The sequence below is a fragment of the Nyctereutes procyonoides genome, unplaced genomic scaffold (assembly GCF_905146905.1).
Source record: "Nyctereutes procyonoides isolate TBG_1078 unplaced genomic scaffold, NYPRO_anot_genome, whole genome shotgun sequence".
Lineage (NCBI taxonomy): Eukaryota > Metazoa > Chordata > Mammalia > Carnivora > Canidae > Nyctereutes > Nyctereutes procyonoides.
This window is the reverse complement of record NW_026575044.1, coordinates 17434339-17446517: the sequence shown is the minus strand read 5'-3', so window position 1 is coordinate 17446517 and position 12179 is coordinate 17434339. Positions and strand designations below refer to the sequence as shown.

The 12179-nt window shown below is 55.5% G+C and overlaps 1 protein-coding gene across 2 annotated transcripts in view; it reads right to left on the bottom strand.

The window, feature by feature from the left end:
• Nucleotides 1–12179, bottom strand: part of ST8SIA5 (ST8 alpha-N-acetyl-neuraminide alpha-2,8-sialyltransferase 5) — a 56162-nt gene that overhangs the window by 31323 nt on the left and 12660 nt on the right. Inside the window, exon 2 of one of the 2 annotated variants that reach the window (XM_055324437.1) lies at nucleotides 6408–6515. The exons of the other annotated variant lie outside the window; for it this stretch is intronic. Within the exon in view, the coding sequence (XP_055180412.1) occupies nucleotides 6408–6515 (108 nt within the window). The remainder of the gene's footprint in view (nucleotides 1–6407; nucleotides 6516–12179) is intronic. 2 annotated transcript variants of the gene reach the window in all.

Below are 12179 nucleotides of genomic sequence, written 5' to 3'. Positions count from 1 at the left end.
TGCATAGAATGTCTGTGTCCCCCCCGAAGCTGCCCCACTGATACCCTACCCCCCAGCGGGACACTATCAGGAGGCGGGGTCTTCAGGAGGCCATCTGGTCATGAGGGTGCAGCTCTCACCAACGGGACCACTGTCTTTATAAAAAGGGACCCCAGTAAGCTCCCCCACCCTTTTCCCACCACATGAGGGCATGGCCAGAAGATGACAGCATGCAAGCCAGTGCCGTGCTGTCACCCAGACCTTGAGCATCCAGCTTCCAGGACTGAGAGAGACAGCCCATTGCTTAGAAGCCATGTGGCCGGTGGCCCTTGGCTGCAGCAGCCCACCCACCCTGGGGCAGGGAGCCTGGGAAGACGTGGTCTTGGCTGAGGGGATAAGAATGGCACCCCCCCCTGGGGTGTGAGGGAGAGACCCAGGCCTTCTCTGAGGCGCTGAAGCCCCCAGTGGAAGAGGCGGGAGGAAAGGTTTATGCTCCACCCAAGGAGGCCTGTGTAGGGAGGGCAGCCTCTATGAACCCCTTTGCCCCTACCCCAGCGCAGCCTTCACGGCCATCGATGTAGGAAATACAGGCTAGGCATCACCTGTGCACCCCTAAACTGCTTATCAGGTAGATGCTGGATCCTCCTGACCTGACCCCAGCCCCGTCTTCCTTGCCATTCTGGGGCTGACCCAGGCTATGGCCCTGGTAGGCATCCTCGATCATCTGATCTGGAAACGAGATCCAGAGAGGGAAGCAAGAGGGAAGCAAGTCAGGACCCAGCTCCACCCAGAATGTCCTCTCAGGGGACCCCACTAGTGATCAGGCAAGGTGAGAGTTTAACCACAGGGGAAACTGAGGCATAGAACCACTCACCTAAGTGGTTACTTGCCCTGGAGACTCAATTCAGACTTAACTGAGGGCCACAAAGCTCGAGGGCCAGGGGGACTCAGGGGACAATGCCACCTGACAAGTCTCTGGATGCCAACAAGCTGACCCTCCACGTCAGCCTCCAGAGGCCCACGTCAGGTATGTAGGAGATGGGGAAGCTGCACCATCTTTGTTTTGCTTTTCCGGCATGCAGCCCAGAATATCCTGCCAAACATTCTCCCAATTTTTCCCAGTTGGATGGAGCCTTCATCCCTCCTCTTATTTTTTTGTCCTTTCCCACAGACTTAACAATCCACCAGAAAGGCTAATGCTAAGCTGCACTCACAGGTCAGGCATGAGGGTGCCAGGCTTGCCACAGCTGTCACCACACCTGCAAGTCCAGGATGGAAAATTCTCCAACCAACCACCCCCGCGTAACCTTGACCCCAGGGCTCCTCTCTGAAAAGTCGAACCTCTGGGAGCAGGTGCAAGGAAGCATTTGTCAGAGGAAAGCATCAAGAAATCACTAAGTGCAGGGCAGGTGGGGGAAAGACACAGCAGATGGGGGGATGGGGGGATGAGAGACCCTAGACATGGAGCAGAACCCCCAACCCTACCCAGTTGGCCTGTGCACAGCCCAGGAAGAAGGATCCCTCTGTCTAGCATGGCCTCTCAGCCCTGGGACCCTGGAGTCACACGGGATGCAGTTTGTGCTGGCTCCAGCATCCACCACCTCTGAGTGGTGACTCAGTTTCCTCACCTGGAAAATGAGGGCAATGACCTCAAGCACTGGAGGGTGAGGATGACGTGCAGGAGCAGGTGCGGGTGCCCGGCACCGTGTCTGGCACACAGGCCTCACAGCACTTGGCCAGGGGCGCCGCCTGCTGAGATGCCAGCCAAGGCCTGCCCCTCCCCCAAAGTACCTCAGACCTCCACGCAGAGCTCCCGGCACGCTCGTTGCCTGTGCCATGCGATTTATTACTTAATTATTCACCGTCATGAAACAATTAGGGAACACCTGAACACACCGTAACGAAATGCTAAACTGAATTCCAGCTCTGAAATATGACCACCCCAACCCCCACATTGCACAGCACCTGCTAGACACACACCCAGGCCTCCCCCCAGAGTGAGGGGCTCCGGCCCAGGCCCTAGACATGCACCCATCTCAGTCTTCAGTGAAGCAGAGTCTCTCAAATCATCAATTTGGGGCTTGCTCTTTTCTCCCGTGGCCGTGCCACCCTCCCACCTGGGAAGTCCCTTGTGCCCTAACCTGGAAGCCCAGCCACGCACGGAGAATGCTATCCCAGGAACGGGTGGGGAGGAACGGGCAGCCCGGGAGGGTGAAGGCTGTGCAGAATTTGGGCGAGGGGCCGGCGAGGCCGACCAGCCAGGCTGCTGGTGGGCTGCGTCTGGAACTGGAGGTTCTGGAGGGCCCTGGAGATGCAAGCTCAGGTGGTCCAGGTCGGTTCTCAGGATCTGGGAAATGCCTGAGCGAACACCAAGAAGTTCACATGCACTTGCTGGAGAACAGTCTGCGTGTGAAACGACAGAAACAGCCCCCCCGTGTAGAAGCTTCTTACAGAAGGTACAGTGAAAGGGGCTCTCCAGAAAGGCTTCAAGGAGGAGGAGGAGTGGGAGGTGGACCCTGGCAGGATGATAAGCACTTGATGTGGAGCAGGGTCCTGGTGGGAGAAGCTGAGCAAAGCCCTTTGTGCTGTGGTGCAGGCCTGGCTCAGAGTCAGCACCCAGCGGGCTCCTGGCCCCAGCTGCCCTCTGCCTCTCACACTTGGTCCTTTCCCTGGGACAGGCTGAGCCAGCGGCTGCCCCACTGCCCACCTTGCGGGACCTCAACCACCAAGGGTGCCGCTGCCGCCCCCCTGCCCTCTGGCCAGTCCCTGGGAAGGCAGTGGGGCCTGGCCAGAGGGCAGTGGGGAGGCAGCAGGCTGGCTCTGGAGGACTGGAGGACGAGAGCCCTCCCCACCCGGTCATCTACCATTCCACAACTGGAACGATGCCCTGTGGGAGGTGTCTGGGAGGGCTTCTCGGGCACTTACTGCAGAAGTATATGAACTGCTCTCACTGCTCTCTCCCTCCTTCTGAGCCAGCCCCCTCCCCTTCCTACAGGCTCCCCTCCCCCACCCAGCCGCCCAGAAGGCCCAGATGGTCCAGTAGGGTAGGTAGTAACCTGCTCTTCTCAAGAGAACGTTCTCCGATCATTCCAAACTCTGAAGGGGTTTATTATTCAAAGTGTCTGCCCTCCGGGATTAATTTTCAAAGACTGTGTCAGAGACAGATTCATTCAAAGGAAGACATCTCTAAGGGAGAATCCTGGAATGCCGACATGTAGGTCTGCTTTTGTACCAGCAGCCTCTACTATGCGCCTGCTTGCATCATTCTTCTATTCCATTAACATCAACTGGGCCCCTTCACTCTAGCTGCCAGACTGGGTGCTGAGGGGTTCAAAGGACCAGGAGCAGGACCACCGCCTAGTGGGGGAAGTGGAAGCATTATACACATAACTCGAACACATACCCGGATGAGAGCTATCTTCCGAGATCTTCCCGGTTGTTCAAAGCACCCGCTTCAATAGCAGCATTTGCCAATTAAAAATGATTCTGATCTTCTCACTGAGACAGTTCCCCTAAGGACTCTAACTGGACACCGTTAGGCCTGCACTTGAAATTAATAAACCTGTATGTCGATGTATACTTTATCACTTGCACACTTTCCAATCAGGTCTGGACATCCCCTAACTCATGTCCAATGAGAAGACCTGACCGCAGCCATTATGAGCACTGTCTGGCCTGCATGTTCTTTGTGGTCTTATTTAGAGTTTTCCAGACCAATCACTTGGACCTGCCCTTTCTCCTGCAGCTCCTGTTTGAATATACAACTGATCAGTCATCTGCTTTTCCTGCCTTTCTTTATCCTCTGGTTCTATACGGCACTTCTCAACTTCCCTTCCAACTGTGTTGATAATAAATAACATACTTTACCTCACTGCGACACATCTTACAACTATAGATCACAAAATAGGGCATGCACTGCATTTTTCAGTAGCTGAATGATACCACAAAGTACATCCCACATTTCTGGCATGGAGAGCTGTTCCCTGAGATGCTTTGCTTTTATCCTGAAGAGCAAATCCCACAGCAGCATTCGATCCTGCCCGAGCCCTGCAAATGCGCTGCCAGGAGCTATCCTACCCATTAGAAAGATGGCAGGAACTACTGCTACACTGAGGTTAAAATATATATATAAATAAACTAATTAATTAATTTTAAAAAACAAAAAATCTCCAACATACAGTTCAGTTCTAATTACATTAGCCATTATTTTCCACACATGGGAACCATACATTTTATGGTTTCCCACATACATGATAGTAACATGGGTATGGGGGCAGGGGGAGGTGGGGGTCAACCAGAAATTGCCATCTGATATTGGAACCACCCCAGAAGTTGGGATATGCGCTCATCACATTTGTTCGGTGACTAGCTAAGGGGGGCTCAAGGGTCCAGTGGTGGCTCTCCAGAAGCAAATCAACTGAGCTGGGGAGCACACTGGATAAAGGGTGCCTTCGTGCTAAAGCCAAATGTGTAGAGGCCAGTGGTGGCTCTGGCCCTGGGTGACAGGGAAGCATGGGGGGTGTGTGACAGGGAAGCATGGGGGGAGCTGTCCTCGGTCACTGGGGGAGGGGAGGAGGGAGGCAAAGTGAAGGAGGGATTAGTGAAGAAAGGAGGTGGGAGAGAGGCAGGAGACAGGGAGCAAGAAAGGGTGGCAGTAAGAAAGACTGGGGAGAAGAGGTTGGGCAGAGAGGCAGAGAAGTCAGCAGCCTGAGAGAGAGGAGCAGAGGGGCACCTGGGTAGCTCAGTGGTTGAGTGTCGGCCTTCCGCTCAGGGCGTGATCCCCATCTTGGATGGAGTCTCACATTGGGCTCCCTGCAGGGAGCCCGCTCTGCCTGTGTCTCTGCCTCTCTGTGTGTCTCTCATGAATAAATAAATAAAATCTTAAAAAAGAGAGAGAGAGAGAGAGAGAGAGAGAGAGGAGGAGAGAGAAAGACCACGGGCCACAGGACAAGGTGCAAGCACAGCTCTGGCTGGTGTCTCCCCCAGGGGCCTGTCCGATCTTGCTCTGCTGATTGGCACCCTCTAGCCAGCCCTCCCAGTTAGCTCTTCAAAGAGTCCTCCCCAGGAAGGCAGACACCTGAGACCTTACCTAGAGACCACCCCCCATCTGGACGTGAGATGCTTGGAAGGGACAACTCTGGACGCCTGCTCTCACTGGGTGACTTCCCAGGGGTCCAGTGGTTGGCCAGAGCCCCCACCACACATATATGGAACGAACCAGCCAGAAGAAAATCTGGATCCCTGAAGCTGGCTCGCACCCTGAGGTCTGTATGGTGGGAACACTGCCCAACACCCTCTGACCCCCTCTGCTGACATTTTTCTGACATTGGAAGCACATGTTTACTTTTATTTATTTATTTTTTTTATTTTTATTTATTTATGATAGTCACACACACACACACAGAGAGAGAGGCAGAGACACAGGCAGAGGGAGAAGCAGGCTCCATGCACCGGGAGCCCGACGTGGGATCCGATCCGGGGCCTCCAGGATTGCACCCTGGGCCAAAGGCAGGCGCCAAACCGCTGCGCCACCCAGGGATCCCCACATGTTTACTTTTAAAAGCACTGAACAGAATCATACATATTGAGGATCCCTGAAAAAATACATGAACTTCTCCTCTACAGGGTCAATTCCATGTTTTGGTGTCAAAACTGACAAAAGCAAAAACTCAGGTCTCTTTCCCAGCGAAACGGACCTGAGCGTCAGCGCATGTGCTTAGCAGAATCAAGGGACCAAAAAACTGAATTGGCCCCTGGAAACCCTTAGCTGGCAAGTTCCAGCCACACCTGGAGAAAGCATTCCACCCCCCTCCCCTCCCCAGGACACTACATTTTCATGCATTCCACAAACACTGGGCTCCTGGGCACATGGAGGCCCCTATTACTGATCAAGCTCCAAACACGCCGGTAGGGCAAGAGGTAACCATGCAATGGCATGAAGGTCAAGTCTCGGCCCCATCCTGATGGGAACGGTTCTCCCCACGCTGAGGTCACCTGGCCCAGGGGGCAGAGTAGGAACTATGTGCACGGTGGGGTGGGTACCAGGGGAGTAGACCCCACGGCCTACCCCCACCCTGATGCCCCCATGTGCAAACCTACACACATCTGTGGGCTGACATCCCAAATCCTTGCAGCAGGGATGGAGCGGGAGCCTGCACCTCGGATGGAAGCCTGAGAGCTGCCAGCACCCCTCCGCACCCCTCCCCGCTCGCCCACTCACAGAGAGAGGCCACGGAGTCCCTACTTGTCATGCTTGGGTCCTAGCCCTCACCCTCCTGTCACAGGAGATGTGAGCTTCAAGCCCTGGTGCTGAGCCTGCTTCTTCCCTGAGGGTAGTAGCTCTGGGGGTGGCCCCTGGGTCAGGGGCTACGAGGTCACCCCAGGACGGGCCGCCCCCCTCCCCGGTCACCTGCCACCGCCATCTGTACCTGGAGCTGGAGTCACTGCCGCTCTGCACTGCTGGGTCGTCCGTGACATTAGGGAGCCCCGTCCAATTGGCCAGCTGGTCACCACTCTGCCAACCAAAGTGAGGGCCTCTGGCGAGAAAACGAGGCAGTCGGTACTCAAGGCCCACACACTGCCTTCCACCCATGTACCGCCGAACCTCTCTGTCATCGTCATCAGGCATGAGACCCTCATGCTGACCTCACCCTCATCCGGCGGGGGGCCATCATGAACCACAGCCCCCACCGCATTCTCCCCTCGCTTACATCCATCCCCTTCTTCCGCCCCGCCCAGCAGAGCTATGAACCCGGGGACACTGAGGCTTAGCAAGGTCAAGGCCGTAGAGCTCTGCTACCACCTACGTGGCCACCACCCCCGCCCCCCGCTAGAGACTTATCCTGGTGGGGGCGTGGTGGGGGGCTGCCAGCACCCTGCCCTCCCAGGGGCCACGCACCCACAGAGCCCTTCATGAAACTGGCCGCCAGGGCACAAGGATACATATGTGTACGTCCTGGTTGAAGATGAGGAACTCAACACACAGGGTTAGCCTTGCTCCCGCCCCGTACCTGGATGCAAGGACAGCAAAGGAATAGAGAAGGATGTGAGCATGGAGAGGAGGCGATAGACGGGCCAGGGACAGAGCCGTGGGGGATGAAAAACACGTGGGCAATTCACTCCCCTAGACCCGAGAGAGTGGGACCCAGTTGGGTTTACAGAGAGCCAATCTATGCCCTGAGCACCACCCAAGAAGGCTCTGGAATCAGGGGGCCGGGGCCACTGAGGGTAGGAATGCAAAGTGGGGCTGAATGTGGGAGGACAGCTTTAGGTTTGTAGGAGGAGCAGCTGGACAACCCCCCACATACTCGCCCATGCAGGCCCCCTCAAGCCCATGCCATGTGGGCCCTCAGCCGGCCCACCCCACATGTGGCGCGAGGCTGCGCTCCAGGGAGCTGATCCCTAGAAGCTCTGTAGTTTCTGTCATACCCGGAGACCTAATGTGAAACCCACCCACCCCACACCCTACCCCCCTTAGGTGGCAAAGGTGGGATGGGGAGGAAACCAGACCAAGTCAAAAGAAAACAAAGGTTGGGGGGTTAGGAAGAGGGCTATGTCGCCCCATTGTCCTAGCACAGGGTTTCTCCACCAGGCGCTGCTGACATTTGGGGCTGGATCAGTCTGGGTTGTGGGGTTGAACTGTGCATTGTGTGGTGCAGAGCTGCACCCCCTGCTCCACCGGTCTCTACCCTCTACATGCCAGGAGCACCTCATCTCCTATCCTCCTGTTGGGATGATCAAAAACGTCTCCAGATGTTGCCAAGTGTCCCTCCTGGGAGGCCAAACCCCTAGCTGAGAACCACTGTCCTGAGACAATGCCCACCTCACAGAGCTCCCATGAACCTTCCGGAGACTGGCTTGCCCTGAAATATGAATGGACAATGAAAGACCGCCAATTGGCACGTTTAATCTTCAAAGTCAAAACAAAGAAAAAAAAACAGCAAAAAAATAAAAATAAAAAGGAAAACTCAATGTGAAAGAGACAAATGAAAGGAGAAACAAATTTTTAATAAAACCCTTGATAATCAATAGCCCCTAAACTGAGGGATGGGATAGCGGTGGTTGTCAGAGTGGCTGTCTGGTCAACCCAGACGGGCCACTAATGAGCCGCATGACCTTAGGCAAAACTTCGTGGCTCTCAGTTCCCATCTTTCAAGCGAGAAGAGCTGTCTCAGATGTCCCCAGAGTCCTTGACCAAAGCATCAGGGAGTTGAGCTGTGTCCTCGGGGCCCACCCAGCACCCTCTGTGGGCATCCAGGTAGCCCCACTGTTCAAGTGCTGTCCCTGAATTCAGGGTGGAAATGCCGTGCAGACCAGATGCAGTCTGAGGACCCCCACCCCATCCCTGGGGCCCCTGAGACAAGTGCGCATCACCCGTCACAGCCCAGGACACCGAGGCATAGTCTGAGAAGTGACCTAGCAGCCAGTGGGAGCTCGGAGGAGACCTGACACCCATTTCAGTCACTGTGCCACCCACGACCTGGTGGATCCCGTGCCAGATTATGCAGTGGGGAGCACACCCAAGGGCCTTCAGTCCTGGGGGCCTGGCTCAGCCTCCCTCAGCCTCTGCCCCACAGACGAGCCCACACAGGAAGCCCAGGGCCTGTGACCACCCCCTTCTCACCCACTCGCCCCCCAAATGACACAGGCAGTGAGAACGTCCATGCCTGACCTGCTCCAGGCTGAACTTGGGTTGACTCCACGTGGCAAAAAAAATAATAAAAGAAGTAAGTCATTCAGAAAACATCAGTACTTAACTTTTGTGGGCGGACTGAATTATTTATTGTCTCCATTTCCAAGAAGGGAGCTGGGCTTTCTCTCCTCTTCCTTCAGCACCCCATGGGCTGCAGGGGCTGAGACCTTCCCAGTTCCCTGAGAACCAGGAGGTGAAGGCATGGCCTCAGGGCCAGGATGGGGGCTGCTGGCAGAAGATGCCCCACCTGGGAAGCCTGCTGTGGTGGTTTGGGGCTTCCCCCCCAACAGCCCCTCTGAGCAGACAGCAGGGCCTCAAAAAGGCCCCAGCCAGGGGGCAGCCCCAGGGGCAGGGCCCAGGGCTCCAGGAGCCTCCAGGGAGAAGTGAGCAGGCTGACCCAGGCTGGGGTGGCTCAGGGACCCCCAGCTGATCTGATCCACACAAACCGAGGGTGGGGCAGGTGGGGAGGGGGCGGCAGGCACTTCGAGGATGAGACGCCCTTTCCTGCCAGCTGGCAGATAAGGTTCAATGAAAAGAGGAAAAGGGAATGAACGAACTCCTCCCGTCACAGCAAGTTTGTGAAAGAAAAAGTAGAACCACTTTTCCATCATTCGTCAGCAAGTCACTTGTGTTGGACCTCGCAGCTGATCGAGGATATTTTTCCTTTATTTTCACACTAGTTTTATTTTATTATAGATGTAGGTATATCTCAAATATTTATTATATTTTTTAAGATTTTTTTAAAAGATTTTATTTATTCATGAGAGACACAGAGAGAGACAGAGAGAGAGGCAGAGATACAGGCAGAGGGAGAAGCAGGCTCCATGCAGGGAGCCCGACGTAGGACTCGATCCCGGGACTCCAGGATCACGCCCTGGGCTGAAGGCGGCGCTAAACCGCTGAGCCACCCAGGCTGCCCTTTTTAAAAAGATTTTTATTTATTTATTCATGAGAGACATAGAAAGAGGCAGAGACACAGGCAGAGGGAGAAGCAGGCTCCCCGCGGGGAGCCCGATGTGGGACTTGACCCCAGGACCCAGGGATCACGCCCTGAGCCAAAGGCAGATGTTCAACCACTGAGCCACCTGGGTGTCCCTATTTATTATATTCTATATTTATCGAACAGCCCTGCCAGGCTGGGTGCAGGGATTCAACAATGAACCAACTGAAAAAAGTCCTGTCCCAGTGACACTTAATCTCTACCAGACAGAGACAGACGCGATGACAGTGCACTAACAGGGGACACAATGTGTAGTGGGTCAGAGGCTGACAAGCGCTATGGGAAAAATAAAGGGCAGCGAGGAGGATAAGGGGTTTGGGGTAGGTGTTGAGGGGTGCTCATCCACACAGCGTGGTCAGGGAGCCTCTCCAAGAAGGGGCCGTCACGGAGCAGGATAGGAAGTGGGAAATGAGGCAGCAGGTGGCTCCCGAGGAAGAATGTTCCAGGAGAGCAGCAGCACCCATGGCGGCCCTGAGGGGGTATTATGGCTTCTTCTGGGGCTGGCAAGAGGCTCTGAGCAGTTTAGGGCCGAGTGAGCTAGTGCAGATAGCAGGACAGGGCATCAGTTCGGAGAAGCAGCACCACCTCTCTGTACTCCCATAAAGCCACCTAAGAGGGAGGTGGGACCCACATCATCTTCTGAGGAGTCCAGAACTCAGCCAGGCAGCCTGGAGTCTGTGAGCGCCAGGCCCTCTCCCACCCGCCCCCCCCCAGCTCTGATCTACAGAAGGTGCTGGTCAGATAAGGCCTCTCCAAGGAGGTGCCAGGACCTTCCCACCCAGGTCAAAGTGGAAGTGCCTACCAGCTGGGAAGCTGTTTCAGTGGGACTAATGGGCATAACTACCAGGCTCCACGTGCTCCTTCACCCAGCCTGGCCCCATTCTTGACTCACCAGTGACTCATGGACCAGATGGTAACATTCCCTGCAGGAAGAACCTTTTGGGAGAAAGGGAAGTGGAATCATCCACAGGGTTCACCTGCAGGGACTTTTATTTGGGGCAACAGAAAGGCTGCATCAGGTGGGGGCTTCCCAAGGGCAGAGAGGAGTGGGGGGTACCATCCTCTCCAGAGGTGCTACCCTACAGGTGGCAGAGGGTTGGCCTCCTTGAGGATCCCAGGCCAAGAACCCATGGCCCCAGGGAGCAGAGGCTCCTGGATTCTGAGACCGTCCATGGCTCTGCAAAGGCCCCTGCCTAAGGAGCAGCTGGGCCAGAGTATTGATAGTGCTAGGGCCAAAGTGGGGGGTGACAGGGTGCACACGGGGACAGCCAGCCATGGGAGGGGTCAGAGGCAGACACGAGACAAGCTCCAGGCACAATTCAGAGACCAGCTTGCTGCCACCACCACCCTGCCCCCACGTCTATGCGCCACAGAGGAGTCTGGGGCCTCCAGGCCACATTCAAATGTCAGGTGCTGGGCGGGCACTCCACAACTCCCCTTCCAAGAGGGGCTGCTGCAGGAGGAACACGGGGTGACAGAGGGGTTGGGGTATACACATAGCCCTCCAGCTGTCCTCTGGCACTAAGGCCCCCCACAGCAGACCACAGTGAACAGGGAGGAGACCCTCTGCCTCCTCGGACATGGGGGACATGCGGGGTGGTCCCCTCACACACTCACTCATGCACACATTCCTGCCAACTGCTCTGTTTTAAGAGCTCCCACTAATCCTATCTTCCCCATCGCAAGACACCACCCAGATTCTCTGAGGTTAGCAGCCCACATTCTCTCCCAAACCTGGGGAACCCCGTCCAGCTGAACTTCCCCCCATCATTTCATTCCTGCACCAGCCTTTGCTCCTGCTGGATGCTGGGACTCTTAGGGGTTGAACTGTGTGCTACACTGAAGTCCTCACCCGTGAAGGTGACCTTATTTGGAAATAGGGTCATTGCAGATGTGATGAGTTCAATTAGGATGAGGACATGCCCAGGGTTGGGGGGAGGGGGTGCCTAACCCAGTATGACTGGTGTCCATACAGAAAGGGGAAGTTTGGACACAGACATGCACACAGGGAGAGCGCCTTGTGAAGATGAAGGGAGATATCTACAAGCCAAGGAATGCCAAAGGTGACAGGCAAGCCAGCAGAAATGACGGGGCAGGCATGGGACAGATTCTCCCTCAAGGGCCTTGGAAGGAACCAACCCAGCCGACACCTTCGTCTTAGACGTCCGGCCTCCAGCCCCGTGAGGCAGCAACTTCCTGTTGAAGCCCCCCAGTCTGTGGTACATTGTTACAGCCGCCCTACCCAACTACACCCTTGGTGTAATGGATCCTGCCTCTCTAATCCTCTAGGGCAGAATCATACTCTTCCTTCTAGACTCCATTCAGGGGCACCTGGGTGGCTCAGAGGTTGAGGATCTGCCTTCGGCTCAGGTCATGATCTCAGGGTCCCAGGATCAAGTCCCACATCGGGGAGCCTCCTTCTCCCTCTGCCTATGTCTTTGCCTCTCTGTGTGTGTCTCTTGTGAATAAATAAAACCTTAAAAATAATAATAATAAAAGACTCGATTC